Source organism: Dreissena polymorpha, chromosome 8 (genome assembly GCF_020536995.1).
Source record: "Dreissena polymorpha isolate Duluth1 chromosome 8, UMN_Dpol_1.0, whole genome shotgun sequence".
Taxonomy (NCBI): domain Eukaryota; kingdom Metazoa; phylum Mollusca; class Bivalvia; order Myida; family Dreissenidae; genus Dreissena; species Dreissena polymorpha.
The window spans coordinates 72918516-72940136 of record NC_068362.1 but is presented as its reverse complement, the minus strand read 5'-3'; the positions used below and the strand labels follow the sequence as shown (position 1 = coordinate 72940136).

Here is a 21621-nt window from a genome sequence, read left to right as displayed (position 1 = left end):
GGCCTTTAAGCGACCAGCTTTTAGACCACCGGCAAATCCAGTAGTTAGAAAGGATAAGAGGAATAACCTTTTTTCTAAAAGGCCTTCCTTGAATCCTCGGTCAGTTCCTAATAGACAGTCTTCATTAAACAGACCTTCGGTTTCTCAGAAATCTTCTGTTAAGAAATCTGGTAGAAAGAACAAGCCTCAACGGAATAAGAGCTATTCCAAACCTCTTACCAGACCTCCTCCTTAACAGCCCTAGGGGCAAATCCTTTCTACCGCCTTCTCCTCCGATGCCGGAAATACTAGTAGGGGCCAGACTTCTACATTTTTCAAATCGTTGGCTTCGTATAACTTCGGACGCTTGGGTTCATTCTCTTTTTACAGAAGGCCTGACTTTTCAATTCGAAAACAGACCTCTACTTTCTCGCGTCCCTATAGAGCTGGTATCTCCGCATCCACATATTCAAGAGTTCATTCTTGGTCTCTTGGAAAAACTTGTGGTAGAAAGGGTTAGAGACCCTTATTCTCCAGGATGTTACAGTCGTCTTTTTCTTGTTCAAAAGAAAATTGGGTCCTAGAGACCAGTAATAGACTTAAAAGTTTTCAACATGTATCTACTCAAACCAACTTTCAAGATGGAGACTCCTTCCTTCATAAGGAATTCCATCAAACCTCTGCACTGGGGGTGTCCTTGGATCTGGAAGATGCGTACTTCCATGTTTCTTTACAACCCAACTACCGGAAGTACCTTCGTTTTGCCTTTCGAGGCCAGGTATACCAGTTCTGAACGATGCCATTTGGGTTGGCAACAGCTCCGCTAGTCTTTACCAAGCTTATGGCTGCATTAGGAGCACATCTCTGAGTTCACGGTATTCTGCTTCTTCAGTACTTCGACGACTTGCTGATACACCAGCTCGATCGTCAATTGCTTCTGCACCATCTGGAATTTTCTTGGAAGGAACTCCTATCATTAGGGCTCCGTCTAAATGCAGACAAATCAGACCTCATTCCGTCTGAAGATTTCACCTTTTTGGGAATGAATTTCTTGACTCACATCAACAAGGTGACAGTGTCTTGTCAACGTATATCAGACCTTCTGGTGAAGGTCAATTGGGTTTTGTCCCAATCTCATATAACAGCTCAAGAGTTCCCATTTCTCAACAGTATCCTGAGCTCAGTAGCAGACTTTGTGCAGTTAGGACGTCTGTTCCTTCTTCCTCATCAGCATTACCTCTCAGCTTGTTGGAAATGGTCTCCGGACAATCTGTTATCGCAGATTCCAATTCTTCCGGAGTAAATACCTCATCTTCAGTGGTGGCTAGACGAGGAGACTCTTGAAAGTAGTGCCCCTTCTTCCTCCGCAACCGTCTTTGTATATTATGACGGACGTGAGCAAGGAAGGGTGGGGTGCTCATCTGGAACCACTCGGTCTGATAGTTTCAGGAGTGTGGTCACATAAGGAGTCACATCTACATACCAACAATTTAGAAATGGGAGCGGTCTTTCTAGCTGTATCTCATTTCCAGTGACATCTTCGAGACTCTTGTGTGATGGTGTCAACAGACAACACATCAGTTGTGATTTACATTCAGGCACATGGGTGAACACATTATCACTCCCTGTATCTTGAAACCAGGGAATTACTTGTTCTTTGCAAGACACTTAACATTTCTCTTCTGGCCAAATATATTCCAGGTCGCCTCAACGCCCTGGCGGATGGTTTGTCTCGCAAACAACAATTACTTCCATCAGAGTGGACACTTCATCAAGAAGTGATCAATCAGATTTTTCTCATGTTCGGTTATCCTCTGGTCAACCTACGCCTATCCCCCACCCATTCTGATTCCTCAAATATTGGAGAACATTAGGGTGAGTTCGTGTTGCATACTCCTGATTGCCCATTGGTTGTCCAGGAGATCGTGTTTCAATGATCTTCTCAAGTCTCCTGTTCGTTTATCCCAGGACACTTCCTCACAGATCAGATCTTCTGTCGCAAAGAGGTAGACTACATGCGGGTCCAGCAATGTTCCAATTACACGTCTGGCCGTTATCAGGCAATCTCTGCAGAAGAAACGCATTTCTGTCAGGGCTTCAACCCTCGTTGCTTCTGCAGTGCAAGGAGAAAGTCCACCAGAGCAGTCTATGATGCTCGATGGAAACTCTTCTCTAATTGGTGTATTCAAGGGCAAATTTATCCACTCAATCCCTCTGCTAGACGCATAGCGGATTTTCTCATCTATCTTTTTGATGATAAGAAACTTTCTCTTAGCTCCATCAAAGGATATAGATTTATGATTTTGCATACAGTGGCTTTTAGTAAGCCATCACAAGTCTGTGCTGATCCAGCGACTTCGGAACTGATTAGATCTATAGAACTTAAACGTTCTGTTTCTCAGACACTTGCTCCTAAAAGGGATTTGGTTTGTGTTCTTGATTCTCTTACTTAGGCTCCATATGAGCCTCTGTATCAAGCTTCTTTACAGTTCCTAACTTGGAAGACCATTTTGCTTCTCACTACAGCTTCAGCCAAAGGGAGAAGTAAAAATTCATGCTCTTTCTATCGAGGATGGTCATCTTCGTTTTGATTCCTCAGATGGATCTGTAACGTTGTTATGTCAGCCAGGATTCCTTGCTAAAAATCAACTCCCCTCTTTGGCTTCTAAACCATTGAATGTTCCAAGTCTTTCTAATACTTGTGGACATGAAGATGATGATAGACTTCTTTTCCCGATCAGGGCGTTAAAGTTCTATCTTAAAAGAGTAAAGTCTATTCGAGGTTCTCGCAAAAGACTTTTCATTTCGTTAAAAGGAGGGATGTGTCTGTGGCATCTATTTCTCGTTGGGTAGCCTCGACTATTAAGAAGGCTTATTCATCTCTCTCATCTAGGAATTTATCCCTTTTTAAGATGAGACCGCATGAAATAAGAGCTCTTTCAGCTTCGTGGGCGTATATTAATAATGTTCCACTTTCTGAAGTGCTTCAAGCTGCTTTCTGGAGGAATCCGACCACCTTTTCATCATTCTTCTTCGTTCTCTTGAGTGTCGACAAGACAATTTATATATGTTGGGTCCTCTTGTGGTGGCTCAAACAGTAGTTTCTGCCATGGCGTAAATTTGCTGGCGCTATCCGGTAACTAAAGTACAATACTGTACTCACGAAGATTATCTGAGTTCTACTATCTATGGCTGAAAAACCTGAATATGCGTTTTGCTGTGATGGGAAAATATAACGAGACCTTCCCGCCACAGCTACAAAATCAGCTAGGGATATCAGGTATGAATTTATGACATTAAAACAAATTTTTTGAAAATAAAATTCATTTTAATTATTAAATACTTACCTGCTATCGGTAAGTCCCACCTCCCGCCCCGCTCATCGTTTAATATTTTCATATAATTTTGAAAAGGAAGATGAGTTGCGGTTCTTGATTTCCGGTTAGGTTACTTTGTACCATGTTTAACCTGATCTGTATTCATTTAAAGAGGTGGCTGATTCCGGCGCTTGAAGATTTCCGGAGGAGCTAACCCACCTTGAAAAGGTATAGCTTGGGATAGCAGGTAAGTATTTAATCTTTAAAATGAATTTTATTTTAAGAAAATTTGTTTTTAAAACTTTTTTTCAGAGGTTCCTCTGAACTTGAAGCATGCATACAGAGAAGTTTACGCTTGTACTCTCTCCCTGGCGGTTGTCTTAACAACCAAGAACATAGCAGGGAAGTCATTCATCGTGTTGTTATGCAAGCTGCATCAGCACTTGAGAAGTATCAACAAGGATATCTAGCTTTACTACAAAATTGCTTTGGTGAGTAGTGGTGACAATTATTTCTGTCTGTAACTTCCAGGTATTTCCAGGTAAAGCTGTTGCTACAGGAAGGTTTATTATATAATGGTATATATTTTGTGATAGGGAAATTCTTAGTTATCCGTCACAGTAGAAGGAGGGATATTGTTTTTGCATTGTTCCTCCTTCTGTCTGTCTGTCTGTCCGGAACACTTTTGTGTGGGTAGACGTACTTCTGAATTGCTTGGGACGATTTTATTAGCTCATCTATTTTTTGAAAAAAATTTATGAGCTATTGTCATCACCTTGGCGTCGGCGTCGGCGTCGGCGTCTGCGTCGGCGTCGGCGTCGGCGTCCGGTTAAGTTTTGCGTTTAGGTCCACTTTTCTCAGAAAGTATCAATGCTATTGCATTCAAACTTGGTACACTTACTTACTATCATGAGGGGACTGGGCAGGCAAAGTTAGATAACTCTGGCGTGCATTTTGACTGAATTATGTGCCCTTTTTATACTTAGAAAATTGAAAATTTTGGTTAAGTTTTGCGTTTAGGTCCACTTTTTTTCAGAAAGTATCAATGCTATTGCATTCAAACTTGGTACACTTACTTACTATCATGAGGGGACAGGGCAGGCAAAGTTAGATAACTCTGGCGTGCATTTTGACAGAATTATGTGCCCTTTTTATACTTAGAAAATTGAAAATTTTGGTTAAGTTTTGTGTTAAGGTCCATTTTATTCCTTAAGTATCAAAGCTATTGCTTTCATACTTGCAACACTTACTAACTACCGTAAGGGGACTGTGCAGGCAAAGTTATGTAACTCTGACTGGCATTTGGACGGAATTATGGGCCCTTTATACTTAGAAAATTGAAAGTTTGGTTAAGTTTTGTGTTTTGGTCCACTTTACCCCTAAAGTATCATAGATATTGCTTTCATACTTGGAACACTCGCAAACTATCATAAGGGTACAGTAAAAGGACAAGTTGCATAACTCTGGATGTCATTTTTACGGAATTATGGCCCTTTTTTGACTTAGTAACTTTGAATATATGGTTAAATTTTGTGTTTCGATCCACTTTACTTCTTAAGTATCAAGGCTATTGCTTTCAAACTTCAAATACTTTCATGCTATCATGAGGTTACTGTACCTGGCAAGTTGAATTTTACCTTGACCTTTGAATGACCTTGACTCTCAAGGTCAAATTATTAAATTTCTCTAAAATTGCCATAACTTCTTTATTTATGATTAGATTTGATTGATACTTTGACCAAACTACTCTTACCTGACATACCACAATAGACTCCACCCAAACCAACGCCCGTGCCCCCCCCCCTATTTTTTTATTTTTTTTTTTTAAGATCATCTCACAAATGACCACCACACCCTCACACTATACCCCCCCCCACCCCACCCCCTCCCCAATTTTTTTTTAAACGGTTAAAAAACAAAACTATTTATTTTGATTATTTTATGTTTGAAATACCGTCCAACCATCGCACCCAAGAATCCCCCCCCCACCCCCCCTCCCCCCACCCGAAACCCCCCCCCCCCGTATTTTTTTTTTTTTTTTTTTTTTAAGATCATCTCACAAATTACCACCACACCCTCACACTATACCCCCCCACCTCACCCCCCCCCCAATTTTTTTTTTATGAAACGGTTAAAAAACACAAATATTTATTTGTATTATTTTATGTTTGAAATACCGTCCAACCATCGCACCCAAGAATCCCCCCCCCACCCCCCCCCCACCCTCCGATTTTTTTTTTCCTTTTTTTCGCATTTTTAGAAGAAAATGTAATAAATGTCCACACCCCCACACAATGCACTGCTCTTCACTCCACCCCTCCCTCCTTTGTGATTGAAAATGAGAGTCCCTTCACCTTTAAAAAGAAAATAGATGAGCGGTCTGCACCCGCAAGGCGGTGCTCTTGTTGACAATTAGTATGAATTTTATATGGATAAGTGGGTGATGTACGTCAAATGCTTTTGCAATCCATTTGCAAATAACGAAATTATGGCCTTTTCTGTCTTGAAGCAAACTTGTATGTATAAAGCCACATCTTGGTAGTGTTGGGGAAGATTTAATTGAAACTTGGTATGCGTGTACGTATGTCTAAGAGGATGATTCATATTAAATGCGATGCAAACCATTTGTCAATAATGGAGGTATGGCTTATTTTTATCCCCGGCCATAGGCAGAGGGATATTGTTTTGGCGTTGTCCGTCCGTCCGTCTCTCCGTCCATCTGTCTTTCCGTCCGTCCGTCTAGCACTTTTGTGTCCGGAGCCATTTCTTGGAAGTGCGTTGGCGTATTTCATTGAAACTTGGTATGAGTATATATATGGATAAGAGGATGATGCACGCCAAATGACATTGCACACCATCTGTAAATAACGGAGTGATGGCCCTTTGTATCTTGAAAAAATGCTTTTTTATACCCCCACAAATAAAGTTTAGGGGGGTATATAGGAGTGAACTTGTCTGTCTGTTGGTCTGTCTGTCGGTCCGTATTAAGTTTCCACTCACTAATTCAAGTAGTTTTAATCCGATCTTCACCAAACTTGGTCAGAAGTTGTATCTACATGATGTCTAGGCCAAGTTCGAACATGGGCCTTGCCGGGTCAAAAACTAGGTCACTGGGTCACTTAGTGCATTTTAAACATTAAGCATGTTGTCTGCTCTCTTATTCAAGTAGTTTTCATCCGATCTTCACCAAACTTGGTCAGAAGTTGTGTCTTGATGATCTTAAGGCCAAGTTCGAACATGGGCCTTGCCGGGTCAAAAACTAGGTCACGGGGTCACTTAGTGCGTTTTTTAACATTCAGCATGGTGTCCTCTCTCTTATTCAAGTAGTTTTCATCCGATCTTCACCAAACCTGGTCAGAAGTTTTATCTAGATGATTTGAAGGCCAAGTTCGGAAGTTGGCCATGCCAGACCAAAAACTAGGTCACAAAGTCACTTAGTACGTTTTACACATTGAGCATGGTGTCCGCTCTTTATTTCAAGTAGTTTAAATCCTATTTTCACCACACTTGGTCAGAAGTTGTAACTAGATGATGTGTAGGTCAAGTTCGAACATGGGCCATGCCGGGTCAAAAACTAGGTCACGGGATCACTTAGTGTGTTTTAAACCTCCCCATTTTTTCCGTTTTTATCCAATCTTCACCAAAATTGGTCAGAAGCTGTAATTTGATAATGTCTAGGGCAAGTTTGAATATGGATCATGCCGGGTCAAAAACTAGGTCACGGGGAATCTTAGTGCGTTTTAAACCTCACCATGTTGTCCGCTCTCTAATTCAAGTAGTTTTCATCCAATCCTCACCAAACTTGGTCACAAGTTAAATCTAAATTATCTCTAGGACAAGTTTGAACATGGACCATTCCGGGCCTTAAACTAGGTAACGGGGTCACTTAGTGCGTTGTTTAACATTCAGCATGGTGTCCGTTCTCTAATTCAAGTAGTTTACATCCGAGCTTCACCAAACTTGGTCAGAAGTTTTATGGAGATGATCTTAAGGCTAAGTTAGAACATGGGCCTTTCTGGGTCAAAAACTAGGTCAAGTGGTCACTTAGTGCGTTTTAAAAATTTAGCATGGTGTCCGCTGTTTTTTGTGAAGACGACATGCAAAATATTATGTGTCAATGCGGCATGTGGGGGTATTCGTCACGTCTGTGACAAAGCTCTAGTTGTGTCTGGAGCCATATATTGGAAGTGCTCTGGCGGATTACATTGAAACCTGGTAAGAGTATATATATATGGATAAGAGGATGATGCACGCCTAATTGCATTGTACACCATTGAATAATAACGGAGTTATGACCCTTTGTCTCTTGAAAAAATGCTTTGTGTGTGTGTCGGGAGCCATATCTTGGAAGTGCTTAGACGGATTTCATTGAAACTTGGTATGAATATATATATGGATAAGAGGATGTTGCACGTTGGCATTGTCTATCTGTCCAGAAAACTTTGTGTCCAGATGTATATTGGCTGGGGATATCAATTCAACAAATTTGCTTGTTGCTTTTCAGATACCTTTTTACAAAAATTTGTTCCGTCTTAAGCTGTTTATCCAATAACATATTAATCAAAGCCATGAAGCAGAGTTGGTCTCAATCACCTTGGGCTAAGTCACATGCACGACCTATAACACCAGAGGCAAGGTTTATGTCAACATTGAGGTCAAAGATCACAAATATGAAGAATTACTCATAATTCAGCCATAACTTCACTATGCATTCAGGGATTGTGTAATAACTTTCTACAGGTGTTCTTCTTTATCTTGCTGAGTTTCACATATTAGTCTCAAGGATCAAGATCACACACAGAGGTCAAATGTTGCAAATTTTTAGTTGGAATTCTACCACACATCAAGGGATTTTCAAATGCTCTGACTGATACTCAACAAAATTGAATGCTCGTAAATAGGAAATAATAGCAGGAAATGGAAGCTTCATTCAATTTTAGTCCTAACTGTGTCGAGCCTAGTTAGTTTATTAACTAGAAGTGCTCGATCAACTCCCGGCTCTAACATAATTCAGCCTCTGGCATAGAATGGCCTTATACATTTTGAAAAATAAAGAAAATTATACTCTACAAATCTACTCATTCATCAGGACGCTCTCAGAGAGAAGGCTTTTGCCCAGTTCCAACGTCGAGTTCCTGTGATGTATACTCTGGTAACTGGAGCATTCAGAACAACTGCACAGACGATGATGACTGCATGGAGAGTGGGCAAAAGTGTTGCTATGATGGCTGCAAGTTGAGATGCCTCCAAACAGCATTTGAGAAAGGTAAATTTGAAGTGTTTTTCTTCTGCAGCTGAATGTGTTTAGCACATCATTAATACATGGATTGAGAGTGTTTATTGGACGATGTGTAAAGCTAGTAGTTAAGAAAACCTTAGGTTTTCATGTTTTACAATGATATCTTGTTAAAACAGGTATTTACTGTAAACTGTGTTGGTCTGATATTAACCTAAAAAGGTGAGTTAAAAATGCAAAAGGATTTGTCGTTTGAATTTCAAGGTGGGTGCCATTGAAGTTGTAAACACATTTTTTCTTTTCATTGGGTATTTAATTTATTAATGCAATTAAGTCTTATGTTTCAATTGAATGCTTGTTATATAATAATTTTCAAGATGTTTTGAGAATGTGTAAGGTATTTATTTTATATCTGGTAATTCTTAATTATTTGTTTCATGTTTTGTAAAGACACAGAAAATGGATATTATATATTGCATTATGTAACGATTAGCAAATATTTTTTATAAACTGTATTTATTTGATACCTAATCATGTGTTTTGTTGATATGTACGTCTTCTATATACATTATACATTTTTGTTCAGCCAAATATTTGGTCAACTTCCACATCAGGAATGAAACCTACCCTCTCACCACCAATAGGTCATATGAAGTATTTGTAAGTATTATCTTCGTCCTCCTTCTTTGAAAATGGTACTAAATTCCATTTAGGCATAAAAGTGTTTGTGCAATCAGACATGGCTACCATGTTTAGCTGTGTGGGGTTCTGGTGCCAGTAGATGCATACATTTAGGTGATGTAGACAATGACTTGTTTGTTTGTTTATTGTTTGCTTTTTGCCATTTTGAATAATATTTCATTCATATCATGTCAGTCAGTTAACCGACTCACACTTTTTTGGGTTAGCTTGTTTGCCATTTCTCAGTTCCCATACTTCTGCAAGTAACTGAAAATTGCCCTACTTATATCAGAGGTACGGGGAGAACATGAGTAGAAAGGATTTTATGATCAATCACAAGACAAGTTATGTGGCCAGGATGGGATCAAATCCGCAATCCTCAAATTTCTGGTCCAACAAAGCTAGCCGGCCTAGCAGACATGGACTTGAGAAGTTCTTGTGTTACGAATGTAAACACATAAGACTGTGTAAAAGGGTAAAATACAGGGTAATTTTTTATGTTCAGCATGTCCACTCAGAGGAAGCATATATAACCCTTTCCCCCATCAGAAGCAAATTGCAAATGGTTTTTGCAACTAGCATAAAACCAGAACAGCCTTCAATTACTTGCAGTCTGTTCAGATTTTATGTTGTTTGCTGTTCATCGATATCTTAAGGTTGGAAATTAAGCCTTTAAAACTTGTGCCGAGACAGGTATTTTGAGCCGTTTTATACCCTTTATTACCTTTATGAATAGTTTAAATGCTGCTCACTTTCCAGCCATATCAGCAGGAAATGTAATTTTGTGACCTGCAAATAAAATTTTGCAACGAGTAAAATTGAGATAACGAGCGAATATTCAGCTTACCTGAAAATCTAGCTTCAGGCCAGTTGGTTCAATATGAAGTTCACTGCTTCTAAAAATAGAAAAACAGCAAACATGTGGGTTCTGGTCAATAACCTTAGTTTACATTGACCAAACTTGATGAAACTTTGGATATAGCAAGGTTGCATGGAGACCTAGCATGGGGCGTTTTGAGTCAAGGTCATTGTCAAGGTCAATCCCCTCATTACTAAAAATAGAAAAATGGTTTCTGGTAAATAACCTTAGTTTGGATAGAGATATTTCTATGTCATGTTTTGTGTATGCTGTCTATATTCTGACCTTGAATGGGAGTTGATTTTGGATCAGTTGGGTCAAGGTCACTGTTACTGAAAAAAGTCAAAAAGTAAGTTTTGTTTAATAACTTGAGTGTTTATAGAGATTTTGTGCTGATATTTTGCATACATGCCATACGTCCCGGATTGTCCGGGACAGTCCCGGAAATTAAGAACTTGTGCCGCTGTCCCGGAAATCTGTCAAATGTCCCGGAATTTACAAAATCCATATATACATGTACCTTATCTTAGGCTTAACTGCACCTCGAATCTGTGTATATCTGCAGCGTCTCCATGACAATGCCTACCCGAATAGGCAGACAACGCTACGTGTCAAAATCGATCAATTAACAGGGGTCCTGTTATCATATCGATTGTCTCACGTTCGCGGTCAAACCGAAAAGGCGGCATTGTTTAATGTGGTTGTTAATTGACTTTAATCTACTAGGTCATTATATCCCGCTGCGTAAGGGCAAACGGATAGTTGTTCACACATCTGAAGTCCAACATCGCTGAGTAAAAAATTAAAAGCAGTTTATGTTCGCACGTTTAACCGACAAAAAAGTTGAGTAAAAAAGTAAGCATATAAAAACGTCATCCTAAATTTATTATATAAATGTTATAAATGAATAAAGGCGTATCAACAACTACGCGTTACACACGGGTCTTAATAACAATAACGCAGTGACGTCACCATCTATGTTTAGAACGCTTACACTGAAAACACTGGGCTTGTATCTAGTAACGGAAGTAGTTATGTTTAATTTGACGTTAATAGATCAAGTGTATTTCGGAAAGGCTTTCGAACTTTTGCAATTAACGATGCGAAACAAAAAAAACGTACCAAAAATGCATATGTCTATAAATATCGCTACATTTAATACATGTCCCGGAAAATCGGCAAAAGTCCCGGACAATTTAACTCGATGTCCCGGAATTGGTCAGAAAAATTATGGCATGTATGTATTTTGTGTTTGGTTAGCTTTAATATATGTATACCTAGGTTAAGATTTCAATTGGAACCAGTTGGGTCAAGATAAAAACCACTGTTTCTAAAAATTGCATACTTGTTCCCTTAAAAGCTTGAGTTTCATAAGGTATTGTTCTGTCATTTTGTATGTGGGTTTACAAGCAGACCTTACTTGAGATTGCATTTGGGACCAGTTGTATGAAGGTCAAGTTCTTTTTAACCTACAATTATAGATAATTGGTATTCTGCTCAATAACTTTACTTTGGATGAAGGAATTGCCCGGAAATATTTTATGTGCATAGCTTATATGCAGACCTAGCTTTGGATTGCACAATTATTTATAATAATACCTTAAACCTATAAAACCTGTAGTTATGTTTCTTGTTTATTAATTGTTTTACGATTGACATAATCGTGCACATATATCTGATATAAAATAGTTGTTATTAAAAGATATTTGTTTTATCAATATTAAATGTTTTCAGTTTGATCAACTGTTTGGAAATGTATTCCCTGGTGACAGAGTTGAGTTCAATGGCCTCGAAAGGTAAGCTGAATGCATGCATGATAATTCACAGTGTTTAATGTAGTATTTTAGAGAGCAACATGTTATAATGCAAAATGAACTCCATAACATATATGTTTGAAATTTTTTTTTTATATAAAAATATATCGACATATGCTTTTGCCCGTCAAATAGGAAAATTACACGCCTATTCTTTATGTTAATCGAAACATTAAAGTAATTGATCATTGAAGCTTTTACTCCCATTCCAATATATATTCAGTGAGTATTTAACAAACAATACATACGGAATATTACGCTAGTCAATTGTTCCAAGAGTTTGTATCACTCGAGTGGCTTGTGTGATGACGTATCACACGAGAGGCGGAGCCTCGAGTGTGATTCGAAATAGCACAAGCCACGAGAGTGATACAAGCTCTTGGAACAATTGACTAGCGTAATACTCCTTTTATTATATACAACAACTAACGAAAACAGTTCAAATGTATTTTTTACTTTAACAAAACTGACAAAACAATGACTAAAACGGTACGCCATAGTTTATTTAAGACGCGTATGAATACAGTTTAAGTAAATTAACGTGTAAACATTCGAACCGGGAAAACACAGGTTTCCGACACGCTTACCTTAATGCCATCGTTAATCCAATGTTTATAACAATTAAGTTAACAACTTTAATCCGATGTTTATAACAAAAACGTTTAAACGATATGCACTTCCACTTCTATCTTCCATGTCTTTATCGAAACTTAGTTTAAACCACACTATCCCTATCGAAATATACATTTATGCATGATAAACACACACTTCAAAATACGTTTTTAACACATAGTTTACTGTTAAAAAACACCACGTCCGACATGTCCTTACAGCGTTAAGATAAAACTAGTGTATTTTGTCACAGAAATGATGTCACACGATGTACTACAATATATATTTCGTAATATAAAATATTTCTATTTTCGATGCGTGTAATGTGACGTCATTAAATGGGTTGAAGTAGTCCGGCTAGTATGGTAATACGGAATTGGAAACAGCGAGTAGCGTAATACGGGATTTTTTTATTTTAACGATTGATACAACCTGTATTTTGTTAAAAGCATTAAACAGGTATATAATAAATACAACTACGCAGATGTCTCTGGTAAGGATTTCTTGCAATTCAGACATAGGCCCACATTAACAGTAATCCTCTACCAATTAGATATGTATTTTTATGTGTTAGTAGTCCCCTAGAAAGTTAAAGTCTCTATAATGCTCAAAATCAACGAAAGTTTCGTAAAGTATTTCGTAAAATAAAGTTGACACATAAAAAATCAGTGTTCCTTATAGAATTAGCCACAATTTTAACGCTAGATGTGGTATGATTACATAGATTTTTGTAGATACAAAATGCTCGTTTTTATTTATTTGTGACCACAATAAATTCCATGTTAATTTCCTGCGAATGTATCTATTGATACGACACATGAACACTAAAATGGTACCCTGTTTAAACCATAATAAAAACGAGCATTTCGTATCCACAAACATCTATTTTGCCAGACCACATCTGGTGTTGAAATTTCGACAATGGCCATAAGGAACAATGATTTTTAATTGTTGAGCTTTATTTTACGAAATATTTTACGAAATTTTCGTTGATTTTGAGTAGTAATGTTACTTTTAACATAATTAAAGACTTTTTACTATATTACAGTTTTAAAGGCTTCATTTCCAAAACTTAGATACTGATGAGCAGCAAACAGCATAAAACCTAAACAGACTGGTGTTCTCGCAGTGTGTTCTGGTTTTTATGCTGTGTGCACATAGCCATTTAAAATTTGCTTCTGAGTAGAAAAGAGTTAACAGATATATGACAATTTCTTTACATTTCTTTGATTAGATGTTGATGTAATACTTGTTTACAATAATTGAAATTCTCTGATCAAGAACCATCTGCAGTTTATGTGTTTTTATGAAACGCAGCATCTTGTTAAAATTATCTTTGGAAAGGATGTGGATTGAATTTTTTCCATACTGATAGTGTTTCATATATCTTTATTGATTAACAAGAGCATAGGACTCATTATGTAAAAGGGGTGATAATTTAGAATGTGTAGGATGTCATTAATTACAACCATCTAAATAAACATCAGAATGTACACCCTTATTATTATTAACCATTTCCTCCTCAGAAGCAAAGTGAATATTGCCATATTCAACCAGCATTAAACCAGAACAGCCAGTCTGTTAAGGTTTTATGCTGTTTAATTCTCATAAGTACCTCATGGTTGGAAATGAAGCCTTTACAAAGTTGAATCTAGTAAAAAAGGTGTTAAATATAGTTTGATTTTTAAGGAACAACACACATGTCAAAGTGCGTATCTGAGTGGTAAAGGGTTAGGTAATCTTAAAGTCATTCATATTTATGGAGGCATTACCATTTTATTAACCAGGTATTCCGAAGGAAAAAACTGGTTATTAGATTGGCGAGTGTCGGCGGGTGGGTGGACTGGCAAAACAAGCTTGTCCGGGCCATAACTTGGTCGTTCTTTGCTAGATTTAAAAAATCATTTGGCACATTTGTTCACCATCATTAGACGGTGTGTCGCGCGAAAGAATTACTTCGATATATCCAAGGTCAAGGTCACACTTTGAGTTCAAACGTCGAAAATGGCCATACATGAGCTTGTCCGGGCCATAACTATGTCATTTATTGTGAGATTTTAAAATCATTTGGCACATGTGTTCACCATCATTGGCAGTGTGTCGCATGAAATAATAAATTCAATTTCTCCAAGGTCAAGGTCGCCACGACTAAAAATAGATTTATTTCGAAACAAAGGGGTTAATTATATCAGTTCAGTTTGAGTTGTCTCCCTTTATCAGACTTTTTTTTCAAATTGAAAACCTGATTTTGTGACAATTTGGTCCCTTGTCACAGTATGTGTGTTGGTGATTTTGCAGAAGTTTTGAGAACTATCCAATATTCAAGTTCTACCTCTGGACATTCCGACCCGTCACGTACCAAATTCTGCCTGCAGTTCTGAATTCACAAACGGGTGGAAGTATAACACTGTATTTCACATTCCAACCAGGTACATATGAGTGGGTTTTTTGTTGGGTAGGTTTTAAACAAAAACAATTGTTTTGTCATTGACCATTGGTTCAATTTCGTCATCACCTAACTGAAATTATATAAGAGGGATAAATTGTTGTGCACTATAATGTTGATTTCAATCAAATTATGTAAAATCTGTAATAAACATCCCATTTATATCTATTTCTTTCCCCACGTAAATCCTTGTTAACAAAAAACTTTGTTCAAGTAACTTGAACTATCTCCTGCTGTACATTATGTTTGGTTTTGTCTTCAGCCAACGCATGCTGAGTACATGATACTGCTACATCTGCTCAAAGTCTGTAAACTCAAAATCCAGTTTCATACAAATCCTATCTCTATAATGAAAGGTATATTTACCACAAATATAACAGTTGCAATGACAAAGATGTTTACATGTCAATCTTTTACACTGTATGAGCCGTGTTCTGGTAAAACTAGGTTCCAGGTATGTACCCTTAAGTGTTTTCCCAGATTATCCTGTGCAGCACTTTCTTCTGATATGAAATGTTTTGTTTAAAGGAAATCTCTTTTAAAATGAAAATCCCGGTTAGGCCGAAAGTGTTGTCCCTGATAAGCCTGTGAGGACTGAAAGTGGTGTCCCTGATAAGCCTGTGAGGACTGAAAGTGGTGTCCCTGATAAGCCTGTGAGGACTGAAAGTGGTGTCCCTGATAAGCCTGTGAGGACTGAACAGGTTAATCTGGGACAACGATTTATGCACATGCATTAAGCCCAGTTTTCCCAGAACACACACGTATTGTTATTGATTCAGACATGACGATTGGAAGCTGTGGCTATGGTAACTATTCGGACTGCGGGCCAAGTGAGTGCCGTGATGATTACACGTGTCGCTATCGGCTACGCAGCAGCAGGTCAAAGTGTTGCTATAACTGCAAGGGGTATTGTGCATTAGTCGGTAGGGCTTTGAATTTTATTCACAGTGTTTGAGACACTATGTGTCAAGTTCTCTTAAATCAATATAACTTTGATAATGGTGTTTTATATACATCCAAGCTTGTCTGGTCTGTCGCTCTTATTTAATAATGCAATTTTAAATTGATTTTGTAATGTGTGGGCAGTTTATGGTACATTTATTGTCATTCTTGCTGCTCCAAAGTATTGATTGATTCTATTCTATCAGTGCAAATAGTGATAATATAGCTTAAGTGATTGTTATAATTGCAATATACAACGGGACCTGCAATTACTATTATTATCTGTGGTGTTTGGTTGTTGTTGTCTTTCAGAAGAATCGCAGTGGCAGAGCTGCACAGATATGACTGCCATGTATAATGATACCCAGGACTTCTGTGTGCAGGAGAGGGATCAGCTAATGAGGGTTGCTAGCACTACACGCTTCTTGTCATGCAGGTTAATCAGTGTTTTATCACCATTTTGGGAATGGGGCTGTGTCCCTTTGCATTGGGAAAAATCGCGTTGTTTTGACTATAATTGCATGCATAACATGCAGAGTGCTGTTGATTATTTGCTTACAAATGCTTAAATTGAGAATAAATGTGTTTTTAATATTATATTTACTTGAGTCCAACTATTAGAGCTGGATTTGAGATGAATTAAATGATGAAACTTATAAAATATTATATTTATTTTTAATCGGGAATTTTTAAGTCCCATCTGGGAAAAAAAATTCAATTGGGAATGGTTCGCACTATCAGACACAAATTGGAAAAAAAACACCTTGTGAACCACCACTGGTCTCATGTCATGCCCACAGTTTGGGAGACATAAAGCCAGAGCTCCAGATAAGGATTTGTGAAATTAGTAACGGTACTGCCAATGACAGAAAGAAAAGGAGTAACGCTTAAAATCAATTAGTACCTGTACTACCATATCCAAAAATACAGGTAGTACTGTACTACCCGTGTTCTTGGATATTGAAGGGTTTATAACTGACTTTACAGAAACATTTGCAGCAATTATAATAAATATATGTAGCTTCTCAAACAGTTACTGTATTAGGTTTTCCATTCTGAATTATGATGCTAATACAACTACACATTAAAACTCATGACTTATACTATTTCTTCATTTTTCTTGACAAGAAAACACAAGCCAACTAGTAAGCTAAGTAAATGAACACTTATTTCACTGTCTCATCCGTTTCCCATTGTGTTTTCTAACGTTTTACGCCACCGATGCAATCAGATTGTTTAATATCGGGGCGACAATGTCTTTTTCTGGGTTTACAGATTTAATGTCAGGATGGTTAGAAGACACCGTATGTAGTCATTATATGACAACAAAGTGTTGTTTTGAACCGCTTTCGGTTAAGCCCGCATTCAATTGCACGCAGACATATCGTTTTTGACGGATTTACAAGTTACAGGAAATCACGCGACAAAATAGACAATAATATATGAACCCAGTCTACAACTTTTCGGTAATTTAAATTAACGAAAAGCGCCGTTAGGTTAGAGACCAACAAATCACGCCGCGCTGACACAGACGTATCGGTACGGCCAGATTTTTTTCGTAAATGCGTAAAATGGATATTAATGTCGTAATTGTACGTCCAGTTTATAAAAATAAATGCGTAAATCTTCATGAAAAAGGCGTATTTACGGCTGTACGGCCCTTATCTGGAGCTCTGGATAAAGCATTGCGATTGTTCTTCCGTCTGAACGTTAACAGTCATGTTCCAAAGCTCGTGTTATGAAAAATCTGGAGACGATCCTAAAGAAAGGAGTTTTGCCTGCGACAATTTTTGACAGATTTATGGCCCTTTTTCTGTTTTTCATTTCCTCAAGCTTGTGTTTTCAATTTCTCTTTCACTACTGGGTGCATCTTGCATAGACTTTCTCAGTTGAATAATTGCATACGCTAAATGTGTTAGTGATCATAGTAAAAGGAAGTTTGGTCCATTGTCTGTTTTTCTTCTGAAATTCGTCCCAAACTATTTGTGTTTTTAACACTTCTTTTACTGCTGGATGAATCTTGCTCAAACTTTCACATTTAAATGCCCTTAATTACGGCCCTTAGTCCCTGGTATCAATTACAAATGATTTGTCTGTGTCCAAACGTTTGCTGTGGGTCATCAGTGTTTGACAAGTTCTGTCCATTTCAGGGAAAAATCCTAGAACTTCAATATAATTTATGATATGTTTTTATTTTTCATGCCATCTACCCCAGTCCTAAAACGGGAGGGGATACTAAAAGTAGACCATTTGTCTGTTTAATCATTTGTATGGGCCTACCCTAATGAAATTTGTTATAAGAAGTCCATTATTTTAAATAGTGAAACACATATTAATTTTTGAACGCTTATTAGCTCGGCTGTTTTCGGAGAAAACCCGAGGTATTGTCATAGCCAGCTCGTCGTGTCGTGTCGTGTCGTGACCGCGGTTCGCGTCGTGCTAAAACTTTAACATTTTGTCAAGGTTTTGAACATTGGCTCTAAAGTCAAAGTGCTTCAACCTACAACTTTGAAACTTCATATGTAGTTGCACCTTGATGAGTTCTACATGCCACACCCAATTTTGGGTCACTAGGTCAAAGATCAAGGTCACTGTGACTTCTAAAAAATAAAAAAAAAATAAAAAAAAATTATGTCAAGCTTTCATTTATTCAAAACTGCACCTGCAGCCAAGCGTGGCAACCGTAATGCGGTGCTCTTGTTTTCGTGGATTGTGGTGGGTCTGCTCATCCACAATTAGAAGTGTTCAACAACAACAAAAGTTTAAGACTTTCTTTAAAAAAAAACTTAACTTAAGATATAAAATTAATTCCCAATTTTACTTATCAACAGTATCATCGAAGATTCGTGCATGAAACAGTGTATGCAGTAAATATCAGCTTGGCCAGATAAAGCAACTCTCATAAGTCTTTCTTTTAAATCATTACAGATTAATGTCAGATTTTTCATGCCCCAGGTAGAGTGGCATATAGCAGTTGAACTGTCCGTCAGTGTGTCAGTCCGTCCGTCCGTCCGAAAACTTTAATGACAATAACATTTTCAATATTGAACATAGCAACTTGATATTTGGCATGCATGTGCATCTCATGGAGCAGCACATTTTGAGTGGTGAAAGGTGAAGGTCTAGGTCATCCTTCAAGGTCAAATGTCAAATATATGGCATCTGTCCGTCCGTCCGAAAACTTTAACATTGGCCATACATTTTTCAATATTTAAGATAGCAACTTGATATTTTGCATGAATATATATCTCATGGACCTGCACATTTTGAAAGGTAAAAGGTCAAGGTCATCCTTCAAAGTCGAATCTCAAATATATGGCATCCGTCCGTCCGAAACATTTAATATTCACCATAACTTTATTGTCCCCAAAGGGTGGCATATAGTTTTTAAACTGTCCATCAGTCTGGCTCTCTGCCTGTTCGTCAGTCAGTCCGACTGTCCATCCTTCTGAAAACTTAAACATTGCTAATAACTTTTGCAATATTGAAAATAGCAACTTGATATTTGTCATGCATGTGTATCTCATGGAGCTGCTTATTTTGAGTGGTGAAAGGTCAAGAAGGTCAAGGTCATCCTTCAAGGTCAAAGGTCAAATATATGGCTTCAAAGCGGCGCAGTAGGGGGCATTTTGTTTCTGACAAAAAATCTCTTGTTCTTACTTAATAAAATGCTGGTTGTAGTGATAGGATGTCATTTATGGACTTTAAGCTAAAACTTTTGACATACACTGAACACTATGTCTGAGGTACAACAACAGTTATTGGTTTAAAATTAGCAACCTAAAAATAACTTATGGTTTGAGATTGGTTAAATAACAGCAGCAAATTTGCTTTAAAATTGAAATTTCACAATATGACCTTATAAAAGATACATTTGCCACACTGATTTTACTATCGTTAATGATGTATTCCCGGGTAGTAAATTCATATTGGGCTTGAGCTTAGCTCCTAGCACATTTTTAACTAGGGAGTTTTTATCACTTGTGGATTATGTATTGTAAATTTTGAATGTTTCTGTCAATTTGCTATAAATTAGGAAAAACATTGTAGATCTAAGTTACCATGCTGTTAAATATCTCTGGGAGTATTTTATTTAATTTCTACTGTTTCCATTCATTACTTATTACAGGAGGCTGGCAGAATACACAAGCTGTATGACCAACAAACTTCTGAGTAGCTGGAGATCGGAGTGTTCAGATATGGCCAGGAACTTTAGTGAGCATGTAAGCAGATACCTAAACCAGTATATCTACAGCAGTGGCAACCAAGGAATGGGTTTCTATGTGAATGTAGATACCTGTCGAAGTAAGTATTGGTTATATATATCTAGTACATAATGTATTGATGGAATTGACATTGAAAGAAATTTGATAAAGAAGTTGAACTATCAAAGAATTTGTTAACATTATTACTTTTCCTAAGTGAAATTAAGAAAATAAGTACAATGAACCACAAAAGCAATTGAAAAACAAGCAATGCTTGAAAACAAAAAGAAAACAAACAATCATCGAAAACTATCAACTGATAGTATTTAATAACCATATAAATGAATAAACAATTTCAAAAATATAACTGTTAAAATTAGATCATAACACATTCATAATAAAAAATTAAGCTTCGAGCCTTTAAAATTAAAATAGACCACATTGTCCGTGGTTCAAGCCCCATTCCGCCAGGAAGTTTTCTCGATTTTTTTCTGCAAAGTCCCAAGTCCTGATTCTTCCCTAGAACAAAACTGCAGAATGTTCGTATGAATAGCATGCAATTGAGAAGAAAAAAAGGTTCGAAACCTTAAAAGGAGCTTATATTATGTTTACTCTGTTCACACAGGAAGTTCCTGCTACAATGTCACAAAGATTCAAGAGGCAGTCCTCAACAGCTGTTTCCATGGCGTTACACAGTTTGCAATGGTTGGGCAGATGAATGCAACTTCTTGCCAGTAAGTTTGTTAAACCAGAGCCCATTTTCACCAATGGATTATTAGACTTAAGACTAAAAATGAAAAATATTTTTAAAACTGTAATTTACTGAAACTACTTAAAATTTAAGTCTGCAATGCTTGTTTAAAACTCATGATTATGTTCTGATTTGTTAAGAACAATATGTAAATGATTAACAAATATGTTTTTGCCTGTATATATTCAAACATAGAGGTAATTTTTTTAGACTATTTCTTTGACCCTTTCCCACTCAGAGGCAAAGTGAAAATGGCTATGTGCAAACAGCATAAAACCAGGTTCAGGTTTTATGCTGTTTGCTGCTCATCAGTATCTAAGGGTTTAAATGTAGTTGCAATAATTCAACTCTCAGCTTTATAACCCAATGGGTTGCTGAGAGTTGCAATGCGCTCTCTCTTGTCCATGGGTGCAAAATGTTATCAACAATGCAAGGGTTAAGGAACACTGAAACTGCAAGAACTTATTAAAGTTTACCTGTCTAAACCACAAACTCATCCAAATGACCATTAAAGCTAGAAATAAATGCTTTTTATTGACTTAGTTTTTCTTTCGTACGGTGTATCCGCCATATTGGAAAATTGACCCAATATTGGTTAGGTTGCAGTACACCAATATTTGGCACGTCGGGTTATGTGATGGAGCCTATTAAAGTCGATAACGATGTGGTATTCGATACAGAATACATTGTTACAAATTTAAACATAAAAATGTCAGCGAGAAAAGTGTGTTGAAACATCGTTGTGTTTTTATAGGGTGCATGCAAAGGATAACATCCGT

General features: G+C 37.4%; 1 protein-coding gene across 1 annotated transcript in view; it reads left to right on the top strand.

Annotated features, from left to right (window-relative positions):
- LOC127840633 (uncharacterized) overlaps positions 1–21621 on the top strand; it is a 317893-nt gene that overhangs the window by 171969 nt on the left and 124303 nt on the right. The window contains exons 88-96 of the mRNA XM_052369044.1: positions 3609–3787; positions 8386–8562; positions 9119–9192; positions 11807–11868; positions 14797–14927; positions 15724–15867; positions 16199–16322; positions 20016–20191; positions 20717–20825. Of these exons, the coding sequence (XP_052225004.1) occupies positions 3609–3787; positions 8386–8562; positions 9119–9192; positions 11807–11868; positions 14797–14927; positions 15724–15867; positions 16199–16322; positions 20016–20191; positions 20717–20825 (1176 nt within the window). The remainder of the gene's footprint in view (positions 1–3608; positions 3788–8385; positions 8563–9118; positions 9193–11806; positions 11869–14796; positions 14928–15723; positions 15868–16198; positions 16323–20015; positions 20192–20716; positions 20826–21621) is intronic.